This window comes from Papilio polytes, unplaced genomic scaffold, assembly GCF_000836215.1.
Source record: "Papilio polytes unplaced genomic scaffold, Ppol_1.0 DF823621.1, whole genome shotgun sequence".
NCBI lineage: Eukaryota > Metazoa > Arthropoda > Insecta > Lepidoptera > Papilionidae > Papilio > Papilio polytes.
The window spans coordinates 660,129-674,857 of NW_013525583.1; the positions used below are offsets into that span (position 1 = coordinate 660,129).

Sequence of the window (14,729 nt, forward strand, 5' to 3'; positions counted from 1 at the left end):
ATACCGTTTTCCGACTTGAAATTAATTTCTACTACAACTTTAAGTAGATGTTCACTTCAAGAATGTTATAAAATAAAATCAAAGTACACTTTATCTTTCGGAATATCTCAAGTATTATTTAATAGATCTAGGCTACTAATAATCGCCAAAGATCTGAAATTCGTTGCTTTTTAGTTCTATAACACATTTGAGATATTCTGTCAGGAGAATATACAGTACTAATATGATAATAGCGAAGGTTATAAACCCATTCAAGCTGTCTAAATTCAATTAATGGGATTAATACGTGCATTAATTTGTTCCTATTCAGCGTAGCAATATCCGTGTAATTATGGCTTCCTACTAATCTTCGAGGTGGGGAAGGATATGGAACGTGTCTACTCCTTCGATGTGTTTTGTTGGCTTCCCTAAGCAGCGACGATTCCAGTATATCTCATAACTTTTATATAGAATACAACAATGATATACTTATTATTCGATTATCCTAGACTAAAGGAAATTCATTATTAGTTCATCATAAAAAACAATCGCCTATTTAGTATATCGTTGATTTATTTAGTATTTAAAGTATGCACAAGTACTTAGGTTAATAATTTAGACAAAGAAATTCAAAAACACTAACTAAAATAGCAAATGATTATTATTTGAGCATCGGAAATGGATTTCCTACGAGCGGAAATCGACGCAAACGTCCCATACACTGGGAGGGTTGTCACTTCGCACCAAACAGGGTCACGGTCACAATTTTATTTAGTAAATTTCTAGTAGAACTAAAAAGTAACTTTATACTAAATACTATTATTGTCGGCCTACACTTTTTTTTTAATTAATATTTAATGAAACAATTAAACGGAATATTGAATATTATATAATACACATATAATAGCGACCGTTGCTCCAACGGCATGTGGTTGGCATACCAGAGCAAATTGAGTTAACATCTTGACCCAATACTAATGGAGTAATTACATGCTTTGGTGATATCTAAGCATAACATATGGTACATAAGTAAGACAAGCTACTCCCTCGACGATGTCTAGACAGAATATTAATTTGGTGTACTGTTTATTGTAGAAGTCAAGAGTAAACACTGTAAATATTCAGACTAATTAAAAATTCACTATTACCATACCGTATCACAGAATTGTTGCATTTAATTAGAAAAAAACGTAGGTACATTATGAAAAAGTTACATTTTAACAGATGTAACTGGAATTTTCAATCTATTTTCATGAAATACTTTTGACGTCTAACTCAATTTATTTCCACTAAAATGGATACTATTTAATATAAATAATTTCATTTGCAAACGGGATCTCGGGAATTTTCAATGAAATCAGAAACACTAAGAACAAATTTAAATTACATCTAATAGAAAGGTCTACGCTTTGACTATGAACTTTGGACTATCAAGAAAAGAGAAAGAAAATGAAAAACTTTCATTAAAAACAAATATTTTCGTTTATTTCATTTGGAAAATTAGAATTAAAATTTGTTTTTTTTATTATTTCCTATCGACAAAAAAATATTAGAGGGATACAAGATTAAATTAATTATAAAAATAATAAAATATAAGTGTTTGTAATTGAATTGTAGTTCCGTTAAATTGATTCTCAGATGACAAGAGGTCTTGTTAATTGAAAATCGATCCTAGTATGTTATTTTAACACATGTTAGAAACCATTTTGCGGTGAACCGAAGCAACGACGTCACGTCATTTCTCCCTCAATTTGTTCCTCATGCCTATTGACACTGGGGCCTTTTAATTACTTTAGACCGTTATTCAATTTTGTGGTCACTTTACTCCCTAACTCCTCATGTACGGGACGTTGCGTTGATTGACTTTTGTAATTACTATATTATGCCTATCGCACTATTGCTTGCACTTTTTCTGTTGCATAAAAGCGAGTGAATATGCAATTTATGTTTTTGTACAGGTACGTCAGTTAAGTATATCTGTAGCTATGTATCGCATACCTCGTCAAGAGTAATAAAAATCCGCTTATCTTGTGCCTGATGTATCTTAAATTTGAACACTTGTAACATTTTAAAAGATGTATTTTGTTATTGGGAATTTGTTTGTTGTATTTTTAAATTATTAACAAGTGCTGTTTTGTTACAGTACATTGGTACTCTCGACGTGCCGAGACCAGCAAATCGGATCGAGATTGTCGCTGCTATGCGTCGTGCGCGCGTGAGTTTCGTTTATATCAATCATCATCATCTCCTTATCCTACTCCCGTAGGGTCGGCGCAACAGGTTTTTGTCCACCAAATAACTCTATCATACGTCATCTCAGTCTCACTCCCTTTTTGATCAAGTCACCTTTCAAGCAGTTCCTCCATATTTTTCTAGGTCTATCTCGTTTACACTCCAGTAGAAATTAAATAACAAAGCTACTGAATTTTATCATAAATCTGAAGATATGTCTTATGATTAAATGTCAACAATTTATAACATAAACCAAGCAACCTTCGAAAAACAGTCCAAGTAATTAATATTTACTTTACAAGCAATATGTACAGATATCGAAATTGGAAAACTAAGAACACGATAGCAATTAAAGCTAAATATACTTTTAACAAGACTTTGATGTTTTCCTTTAGAAATTTTGCTATATATTTTTGTATTCATAATTTGTTTTTATTTAAATAAAATAACAATATATAAAATTACATAATATGTGATTTGAATAAAAATATATACTGTTCCCAGCGCACTACATTTTAGAATACAAAAATGTGTCTGAAGTGGATGGTCGTGAAAGATAACGAAATAAGGGAGTGACGTCGTAATGAATTTTAAATATGAAAATCTGATATACAACACATAATAAAATAATAGTGTGTATGGTTTTTTGTCAAACAAAAACAGAACTGAACAAAGGCGTATTTTTAAAGGATGGAAATTACGCATTTCACTGTACTTAGGTATCTTTATCCCGTCCGTCCGAAACAGAGCCGACTGTTTTATTTAATTATGGAATTCAAAGATAATTTTGTAAGAACTTGTCAAGTCCTGTCCTTTGCAGTACCTTTTGTTGTTTAGAATTTAACTGTCGTACTTGTGGCTGGATAAATATTATAATATCTTAGTTTCTACGAGATTTAAATGCTGTCTAAAAAGAATCATCCTTTGCCTTCTTTGTTTGTTTAAACTTTGATATGATCTTCTGTAACTGCTAGTTAAGGCCCTTCAGAGAAAAAAATCTGAAAATGGGCAATTCAAATAGCATTTTTTTAATGAATATTTTCCTTACTAGTGGAAATTTGAATTTGATATTAAAATGTTAGATTTAGCGATCTTATTTAAAAAGGCAGACTGATTTATGAAATATTGACGGAAATTATGATCAGTAGTTTAATTTCAAAGACAATAATTATTTTTAACGACACAATATTCAAATTATTTATGATTGCTCCGACCAGAATTATAGTATTTCGGTGTCATTGAATTCAACAAATTTGTAGTTGACTTCGGAAACTCGGATAACTCTATCAAAGTTCCCGCTCAACTGATTTAGTTCAGTGAGTGTGTAACCCGATATGTTAACTAAGTTACTACATGTCAAACTTCACTGATTAGGGTTGATAAGTGAATGATGTGACAAATCTTAAATACAGTATACATTAACGTAATTAAAATGCATCTTTTCATTAATGACTGCCGTTATACTCGTATTACAAAATTATATTACTCTAGACTTTTAATGCCGTGACACTTGTTTAGCCTGAAGATATATAATTCCCGCCAGAGGGCGCTTTAATCAGTTACTTTATTACATCAGTTTTTATACTAAAAAAATAATATTTTAATATCTCTTCGCAGTAATGCAAGAGTTTTTATATAATTGATTAAACTACAATACATTGTAGTCCGTTTTATGAAAGGGATGGTCAGTGCTGATTTTAGGCGCCCTGGGCGACCGCCCTACCGCGTCCCACCCATACTAACGCCCTGAACAGCATTGTTGATGACAATAAATACCAGTGTCATGACACTAGAATTCTATACAAAATGTGTATACCATATAATTTTACATGAACATTACAAGATCAATCCTGTCACATTGAAATATGAATACATCACGTTACGTGACGCCTATCTTCCCTGAATATAAAGGAGTCGTTGGCCCATATTTGCACAATAAAAGCATAACGGCTGTGACATTTATTACCTCAACAATGGTACGGGGCTTTGATTCCTTTTGTAATGTAATGTCAGTCATTTGCTAAACATATTTAGGATAAAAAACTAAAGATTATATGTTTTTTCATACGGTTAAAAAAGCAACTTTTGTGTAAACAATATAAATGTTACACAAAAATTAGTATTACGTTGTTATGCGTATCATTTATTTAAAATTAACATATATCTTTGAAGCTGAACAAAATGTCTTGTAAATTTATAATGACGTTAAGAATCCCTGAAAACTTATGACATAAAATACAACATTGTTACTGCAGGGGGACGCATATTTTTATTGAATGAAGAGTATGTGTCAGTCGAGGTTGATTACGTGAAATATGATTATCAAAGAAGTGAAGTGTCGAATGGTAGATTGTTATAGGGGACGAAAACCTGTTGTGACGAACAAACATAGAGATATGAGGACGGGCAAATAATTAGTCAGATAAAAGTCCGTTCATCCAGACGTAGTGGGTAGAGCACAGCAGATTATTATCGCAAATAAAATCGATCTTTATTTGATTTAAATAAAGTCTTATTTAAGAAGATAAAAAGAATTAAATTTTACAATTGTATAATGTTCAATTTTATTTGATGTATAAATCTGTTCTGCTTTACGCTCCGTCCTTTTTGAAACCTACCCTCATACTCCATACAAGTTAAATTCTAAATTCAATACGAGATTAAAGTTATTTTAATGCAAATAATGCCGCCACTTGTATAATAAAAATGATTGTTTTATTGTGAGTTTTTTGTTAATTGCACTTTCTAGCATGATTTCAAGGCGGATGGGGCTGACCAGCGTAAGGTGCTAATGGACATCTCCACCAACGGCGTCCGCGTGACTCTACGCACCAAGAACAACAGGGTAAGATTTTTTTTAATTATTACGAGTACCGTAGAAATATATTTATTTAAGCATTTTATTTTGTCTTATAGTGCAACTAATTTATGTCATTATCCAATAAACAATCGCTATACGAATTAAAAACAATTGATAGGTACAAATTGACTTCTAATTTGAATAAAATAGTGAGTTTTGACATAAATTAAAATCGAATCCGTTTATGTATACACCTATGCATTGCGACGCATGTCAGATTAAACCAGTTATTAATCAATTAGTCCTGATTATGATATATGGAATGACTGAGCTTTGAGTTATGCCTCACTTCCACTTGTATGTGCCACCGAACGCTTTGTCCACTTTGTCCTGTCCAGTGTACAATACATTGTCCGTAATGAACCAATTACGGATTAGCTCGCTGTTTACAATGTACCATAGTTATGTATTAATTTCAATACGTTCCAAATGAGTATTGGAAGCTGTAAGATTGGAAATAACATTTTAGTTTAGTTTCAACTAATATTTAGATGCAACAATTAATCTTCGATGAATTTTATAAATATATCGGCCTTTAGATTGTTTAAAGAATTTTTAAAGCCTATTTAGTCGTTATTTCATATTCCATTTTAAACCCATTACATATATCTAAACGTAAACTTTAAAAGTCCGTATTTAGTTTCCAATTATTGTCTAATTATTGTAGAACCACCAACAAACAATGGACAATAGGGTGTGATATTTCAATAAAGTCTATTAACCGCCCCAAAAAGTTTCGGGTGTCACTATTTTATAAAACAGCACCAAAGGCCATAGAATGCTTTATAAAGAGACGTATAATTACTGTAAAAGCTTTGATGTTTGAATTAAGATAAAACGTTCAATGAGTTCCATAGAATCCCCAGCCATTCATTAACAACGATCGATAAACATTCGAATAGTTGTCTGTTAAATACGAACACTTGGGGATTAAACGCTATCGTCGTCTATTATCGACGATTGGCGTTTCTCTTGACCACTTCATTTCTATTGATTTTGATACCAATAGAGCAATCTCGTATCTTGAGAACTCCCTTAATAGATCCTCTTTAGTCGAACTGTTTAGTTTAATTATGTTTGCACTTCGGGATTGTTCATTTAAAAACGTAACAAAAACTTTAGTTTTTAATTCGTAAATTTTAAGTTGTCTTGATAATGTTGAGATTTGTTTGCATTCACATTAACAATATATCTATGTTTACGTTATTTAAACTAAAAAAGCTTAAAGCCAATTAAACATGACTTTCAGGAAGATAGTATTATTATTTGTAACGTTCGCTGTGGACGCTAAAAAACTTCGTTAACTCGTTGAAGATAGGCAACTAATAACTCAGTCGACAGCTTTCCATGTTATTATGTATAAATAACTACTAATTAAAATAAATAAAAGAAAATAAAATTAAAAGAGGTGAAATAATAAGATTTATAAATGTAGTAAAGCATATTTTTTATCAACGTACTTTTACTAAAACATCGTGTCGATTAAAAATAACTATAGACATGTACAGAAAAATTAGACATAGACAATGTAGACATAATAACGTTTTTACTAAAAAAAAATTCAGAAGCATATAACTTATAAAGAGTGAATACTTTAACTGTCGTTAGACATGGACAGCTCTACTGCGCTGCCCTTGTAGCAGGAATCGAAATTCCCAAGCGATGTCTTGTAATTACGTTTCCAGCGGACATCGCTTAATTGGGAGATATGTTCTTATACAATACAACGCTACATATTTGCGTAATGTATGATATAATTAAAATAACTTTTTACTTTGTTTTTAATTTCACTATTCGATGTTAGCAGTCAAATAAGAAGAAATGAAAACATTGAAAGCTTGACTTGAGTTAACCTCAAATTACGATAATTATATATTTACTCGTATTCATTTATATTTGTATAGCAAGACAAAATGTTATTTCCAATCCCGCTGAACTTAGTTTAAAAAAAACTTGATCATCACAATCCAATTTAACTTTTTAAATTCTAAACTTCAAATGCAATCGTATTGAGTTTTACTTGTCAATGTTAGTTTCAAACTAGTTTATTATAGTTAAGACGTTTCAGCTCAGTCATTCAATATTAAGATTTGCAAACTTTTAATTTCTACAATTTCTACCTTTGCATAAAAATTACGTCGTCAGTTAAAATAATCTTCTCCTTTTTTTACCAGTTTCGGCGTTTCTTCCGTCGCAAGCGCAAGAACGCCCAGCCGAAGGAGCCTTTGGAGTTAATGCACCATCCCATTTATCGCATCTTTTACGTTTCGCACGACAGCTACGATGTCAAAGTCTTCTCTTACATCGCCAGAGAAGGGTCGTCGAACGAATTCACTTGTAACGTCTTCAAGAGCAAGAGGAACGTAAGTGAAGGGACATTTTATAATATAGGGTGGTAAAAGAGCGAGCGGCCTTTAATCGTTTTATCGAGTTGGCTGCTTCTCATAGACACCCGCATTAAATCAGTCTGTATCAGATGGGTGAAATACTTATTAATATACATATATAAATCGATAAAGTACCAAAGTGATAGTAAAAAAACGAGTTTAATGTGAATTTGAACAAATGTTTCTTTATATTCATCAATAAGCTTTTTTTGTAATGAAAAACGAGCAAGCAGCTACTTGAATTCACCGATATAGCTAAGTGGCCACTGCGCATCATCATTATCATGAGACATCCGTAATTGCTGTTTCATTGCTTACCTTTAACCGATGGGGGAAGGAAAGCACAGAAAGATCCTTTCTATGCTCTACAGTCCCTTCCCATCTGTTCCTTTAATAATAAGGAAAAGTGACTGAAATTACGCTTCCACTACGCACACGCAATCGTCAGAGGTAACGCCGGATTGCTTTCACTTTTAGGTGGTCGTAGTATTTCGGAGAGCGAGCCGGCCCATGCGTGCTTTTTTGTACTTCTTCTAATTCTTTTATCTGTTGTATTCCAACGGTCATGTCCTATCCCAACGATCGTGTTCTATCCCAACAATTCTGTTCTATCCCAACGATCGTGTACTATCCCAACAATCCTGTTCTATCCCAACGATTCTGTTCTATCCCAACGATCCTGTTCTACGCCAAAGATTCTGTTTTATCCCAACGATCCTGTTCTATCCAAACGATCCTGTACTATCCTAACGATCTATACAATAAAACAGTATAACATTAAACTTACACAAACTATTGTGATTGATGTCTCCGGAGACAAGCAATCTCTAACTTTTTTAATTCCTATATTTCCTCATAAAGGCAAAGGTTCATTGCCGCTGAGTAATATTTCCAAAAAAATAAGAATAGAAAAAAGTTAAAAAAAATCCAATTTCTTGGAATCAATGCTTGCAATGAAGAAGAAGAATAAGCATTTTTTTTTTAATATTTTCCATATTTCCTGTAAATGTTTTGAAATTTGTCCGTCTCTGAATTTCGACTCATTACGTTTTTCTGTCGCTGTGGGACGTAATTGCCTCTAATATAAAATGGCTTAAACATTCTTGACAATTTTTCTTTTACATGAACTCATTTCACAATTCCGGGAAATCATCCTAATTTATGTTATTTACTTTATATACTTCAAACGCTAGAAAGATTATTCATTCGCAGGATCGTCTCGTATTTTTCAACTTATAAATGAACGAATAGATCATTATATACCTATTTATTCAATTTTAAATTAAAAAATGATAATTTTGTTGAAGATGTCAAAACATCTTTAGCAAAATAACCTTAGCTTTAAAACAATATCAAAACAACGATTAATTAACTATGACTGCGTAATATAGTAACGGAGAATAAGGCACTTGTATTATAAATATATATTTTGTACTGCGTTTAATAATTTAAAAAACATATCGCTCGAATTATGTTTTAGTCTGCAAAATATAGCTATACACAATAAATGGTTACTAGAACAAAATGTGTAACATCCGAGTCATTGCTCATTTAACGAAACGGCTAACAAGATGCAACCAACCAAAATTAATTAACAGGGAAAATCAATCATAACAATAAAGTTTAATGTACAACGACGGACGCCATTGTTAAGCTGTCGATATTCCGCTGCTGGCGTCAAACGCAATAATAATAGCCGACAGGAACGAAAACGACCTGCAATTTTTTCACTTTAAATTTTTTATTCAATGTAGATAAAAAATACCTTGTTTCAGAATTTAAATCGCATTTAAATTAGATGAACTTTTTTTAAATACCTCTCTTAAATATCATATTGTTATTGAAGTGGTTATATTCAAAGTATCATTATCTTCTTCTTCTGTAGCTCTACAGCCCTTTGTGGGCCTTGGCTTGGTAAAGTAATTTTTTCCATTTCGGCCTATCTCTGGCCACGGTCCTCCAGTTCGCTATGCCAACGGTTTTCACGTCTCTACTTATGCCGTCTATCCACCGGAGCTTTGGCCTCAAAGTATCATTATACCATCATCATAAAGCTAGTAGCTTTCGCCCGTAACTACGTCCAAGTGGAATTAAAAAAAAAAACTGAGTAACCTATGAGTTCTTCCAGACTATCCACTACATCTATGCCAAATTTTATCGAAATCCGTTCAGCCGTTTAGGCTACAAACTCTAACATCCATCCATCCATCTAAACTTACGCATTTATAACATTAATATGATTTGTGAAAGTAGGTATTGTAATTAATTTCAAAAACTTCACATCGAGATTTTCCCAAGCAATTTGGAGTCTGAAAAAGAACGAATTATTCTGGGTCCTATGCATTAACAAAACATTTCGTTTCCATTAGTGTGTATTCCGTTCTAAAAAAACAAGAAAGATTTTTCGAATCTGTCACTGTCGTTTCGGAAATTCTTACCGAGAAAACAGAAGTAATGCATTACTATTTAAATATCCAGTCTGATAGATAACGTATTCATTGAAATGGATTTCCGTGATTCAAGATGTATTTGAATCAAAATGAAATTTCCTTAGAGAGTATAAGCTACATTTCTACATACCGACGTCCTTGATTCTACCAATAATAAATGTTTCTTTGTTTTATATTAGTGATAGTGTATAGTAAATAATGTTGACTTTTATTATTAACAAGCTGTTGCCCACGAAAATAAAAAACGTAGCTTATAATATGCCCGTCTATGTCAGCTACCCTTTAGTGAAAGTTCGGTCGAAATCGGCCCAACCGTTTCGGAACGAACGCGACTTGCGGACTGACATACTGACAAAAGTTTTTTAAATCCGATTTACGTTATCAGCAATACAAATAAATCGTCATCCCGAAATCTGATTTTTTTCTTCAGATATTACAAATATATTAAACTTATCGATGTAATCGTTAAAATACATAATACTTAATAAAATACTTTATTACATAAAAATATCTGTTTTCTTATAAATATCAGAATAAACTTTTCTTCTATCGTAGGTATTTTGATGAGTATAATATGATATTGAAGCCCATTGTCATACGATCCCTTTTTTTTCTAAGATCGTTATAGGACATTTTATGACATAACAAGGAAAACCGCAAATGGGAAATGTAAGGAAAATAAAAAAACATTTTCATTTTTCTATCAAAAGGATTTGCCCGTTAGTGAAATTTGAAAATAAAAACCAAATTAATTGGTGACCGACAGAACTCTGTTTCTGCACAGTTTCGGCCAAAAATCAGTAAAAAAAATATCCTTATATATGTTTAATTGCAACGGATTTAATCGATCGAAACTACCTTTATTTGAAAAGTACACATATAAAATACTAGCTGTTTCCGTGCGGATTCATCGGCATGAAATTATGAAAATCTTATTTTATTGTTTACATTTGTCAAATTACAAATTTCTAAATGATGACATGATGACAACCTTTATTTCTTGATGTTGGCAGCAACTAATGGTCTCTTTCTCAGATAAGGGTTTTAAATCAAAATATTTACCCCCTAAGTTTAACGACGTTAATATGTAAATAGTCTAAAGCGTGTCGCAAGTGTAGGGCTTTTTATTAAAAAAAATATTATTCAAAAATATGATGTAATTGCTGACATCTTAGGCAACAAAGAGGTGTGTGTTTACGCTTTATTATAATAGTATAGACAATAAAGGAATAAACAAGTAGTCTACAAATAGTCCAACATACATTTAGTATTATATCGTGCGAGTATAACAATGCCCTGTGGGAGATGTACGTGTCATTTATTCCTCCGCAAAATCTGTTGTAAAATTGGTTTAGTTTCTGTTAGTTCTGATCCGGAACGTGTATTTGCAAACCGCTTATTCTTTTTTTAAAAACGTATTGAAACAGTTTTTATTCGACCGAGCTCGTGACGATGCGATGAACGGGATGAAACGTGGGATTTTCCAATATATCGGGAACATTGTACAGAGCTGAAAACGAGTTTTTAAAAAACTGTTTCGAACTAACTCACTACGAGGAATCAATTTTTGAAACAAATCAAACGATATAAGTTATAACGATTGCACTTTGTATTTCCATTTATCAAATACAGTATTCGACAAATGCAATGGAACAAAATTATAAGAAATCGAGTAGTAGTTTTGCCTTTTGTAAGCCGTTACGTATTATAGTACTAATTACCTTTATCTAACTAGACTATTCGCAAAACGTAAAGCAAATATTTTTAAACCATCGATAGTAAACAAAATAGAAAAATCAATAGTGCTCGTGGAAATTAATGTAATTAGGAAACAGCTTCATGACAATCAACAGCGTTGGGCAATCAGTGCAATCCGCAGTTTACAAGCGCTGTTTAAAAATGCAGATAGTCGAACTCTTGTAGCTGTTAGTACTGTCTATTTGAAGCAACCCGTGTGTGGAGTCGTAAGTTGATTAAAAATAATAATCGCATTCGCTAAACGCGGGTTAGATTATAGCTATGACTTTCAGCTGTAACCCGAAATTGTCGGTAATTTATATGAACGCCTCAAAATGCGTACCGCTCTTGTATTGCTTGTAATTAGTAAAAGTGGCGGGAAACGTAATCAGTGGTAATGCGTGAGGATAATGGGTGGCTATTAACATTACTGGGATTTGTTAAATTTTGAAAGACATTTTTGGAATCGTATAGTTATTCAGTCATTATAATTGTTGCAGTGTGGGGTTCATGCATTAATAGTTTAATCTGATAGTGATTATCATTCTTTTATTAGTTAGATAAAATATTATATCGGAAGCGTTCGTTTGAAAATTCAAAATAGTTTTCTTTAGTTATAATGATTGATGTTAGATATAATAAAACGTCTGTTCTCTTTGAAGATGATGCGTTGTATAGGGTGTCTTTTATTTATGTTGGATAAATTTTGCGGATGTTTAGTTTTCTTTATTATGTACATGTACGAGTATATCTCTTCCTACGTACAGCAAGTAAGTAGGACCCCGTCCAATTTTTAACATCAATGTTATTGTACCTTTTTAGGTTTTTACATTATACAACTTTTAATATTTCATTTTCTAGTGCAAAATTTTGTCATATTAAAAATGTATGACTTTGAAAAAAGAAAACTTAGTTACCTATATCAAATTATTTTTCGCATGCCTGTAAAAATTGCAGGAATTAATTATGAGAAACGCTCATTTCACATTCACGCTTTCCGCTGACATTTGACCCCAGAACCAAGCGAGCGTCAGTTCATTAATTTATTCTCGTATTCACAAAGATATTTTAATGTAAAAAAAGGATTAAAATGTATTAGCCGTATTTAAGTTGTAAATTATAATATTATTTCTACCAGGACTGAAACATCTGTTAAAATGGTGAAAAACTTATGCTTTTTTTAATTTACACTTACTCATAAAGTGGACATAAGTTTACGTATAAGAGCGTGCGCACACCAGCAACTAAACTATTGCACAACTGTTTAGTCTCGGTTTAATATTTATGACCTTACTATCTTCCGCCCACGACACCGTCAGCGTAGAATTAAAAAAGCAAAAGTGAGTAGCATATGTGTCCTTCCAAATTATTCTCTACGTCTTTGCGAAATTTTGTCGAGATCCGTTCCGCCGTTTAAGCTGCAAACTCTAACAAACATCCATCCCATTTATAATGTTAGTAAGATATGGAGGAGTGCACACTATTCGATCTGTATTTGCGCAACTATAAAGTTGAATTTGCTGCGAAACAATCGACAGTCCAACAACAGTTGTGCGATAGTTTAGTCAAAGCTTTAAAGCTTTACTATCAAAAGTATCCGACTCGAAGGACCAAGATGATAAAGATGCACGTATATGTATTAACATCTTAAAAGTTTAAATTTCCGCTAATAACTGAATTATCAACGATTTGTTTATTAAATTTTTTAAAACTATACAATACTCTTCCAAACGCTGACAGTACTCCAAGTACGGAATTTTCAATCACAAAGCAAAGCAGGAATTTCAATATCTGTATGGGTTTAAAAATATATTTAATAAAATTGAATTTTTCGTAGAAGCATATTCAGATATTTCCACGTAAATTACAAAGCGGATAAATACGAGTATGTGATATGGTATTGGGAATACAAAACTAAAGAATATGTGCAAATAAAGTGCTTCTCGTCATTTCTCAAATTTTTAATAATGTCAATTATATATAAAACATAATTGTATACAAGACAACCGATAATCGCACAACAGTTGTGCGACAGTTTAGTCAACGGTGTGCGTCCGCTCTAAACATTGTTGAAGATAAATAAACTAAGTTACAAACGGAATCAATCTCGTGAAAACAGAACCCCAAGCAGTCGAGTCGGGAAAGTTTCGATTACGATTTCAATATCGATATCAATATTAACACAGTTAAGATGAGAAATTATTAGATGAATAGATTGTAGCTAATATTGTGCATCATGAAACTAAAACTTAAGAAACAGAAGTAATATTTAACATTTAATAAAGATTCAAAACTCAATGACTATGGTTAAAATCATCAGAGATGAGAAATCATATTTACACCTTTCACTGTCTGATAATGTCCTTTTTAATACATGCGTTTATTTTGTTAAGTTATAGTATTGTAATTGATGCTACATATGCGAGTATATCTGTTCTCAATAAGTTCGTGATTGCTTATGAAGATCAGATTGTCTAAATTTGCCCTTGCCTTTATCTCTTACGGAGGGTCGGCACAGTATGTGCTGCTCTTCCATACATCTCTATTAGCCGTCATGTCTGAATCCACTCCCTTCTTAAGCATATCTTCTTTCACACAATTCATCCATACTTTCTTCGGTCTTCCTCTACTTTTGTAGCCATCCACATTCAATCTTAACACTTTCTGGTTTATGTCCCGATCGTCTCTCCGCATAACATGTCCATACCACGCTAACCTTTTGCCTCGACTTCTCCACCACTGGCGCTACTTTCAAACTTAACTTTATCCATTCTTGTCACACCACACATCCATCTTAACATACGCATCTCATAAGATTGTCTAAATATGTTAGTTAAAATTTCTCTTTTCCATGAAATCGACTAATATCTATTCTTTTTAAAACATCACGCTACTTATCCATGGAGGATTTTCCGCATGCATATTCTGTTTACGAATTAAAATAACAATAATATAAACAGACATGTTTGGACGAAAAGCAAATGAATACAAAAATAAACAAGAAGCCATGAGCATTTTGAAATACACTGCGTTTCTAAAAAAAACTTTAATTCATACGACTGTTTGTTTTTGTTAATTAACGTT

At 32.3% G+C, this 14,729-nt stretch overlaps 1 protein-coding gene and 1 long non-coding RNA gene across 2 annotated transcripts in view; one reads left to right on the plus strand and one right to left on the minus strand.

Annotated features, from left to right (window-relative positions):
* The window catches only part of LOC106104484 (carboxyl-terminal PDZ ligand of neuronal nitric oxide synthase protein), a 96,472-nt gene that overhangs the window by 53,380 nt on the left and 28,363 nt on the right, over window positions 1-14,729 (plus strand). The window contains exons 3-5 of the mRNA XM_013284551.1: window positions 2,123-2,194; window positions 4,961-5,056; window positions 7,246-7,434. Coding sequence (XP_013140005.1) covers window positions 2,123-2,194; window positions 4,961-5,056; window positions 7,246-7,434 — 357 coding nt within the window. The remainder of the gene's footprint in view (window positions 1-2,122; window positions 2,195-4,960; window positions 5,057-7,245; window positions 7,435-14,729) is intronic.
* LOC106104486 overlaps window positions 1-14,729 on the minus strand; it is a 51,911-nt gene that overhangs the window by 27,941 nt on the left and 9,241 nt on the right. The gene's annotated exons all lie outside the window — the stretch shown is intronic.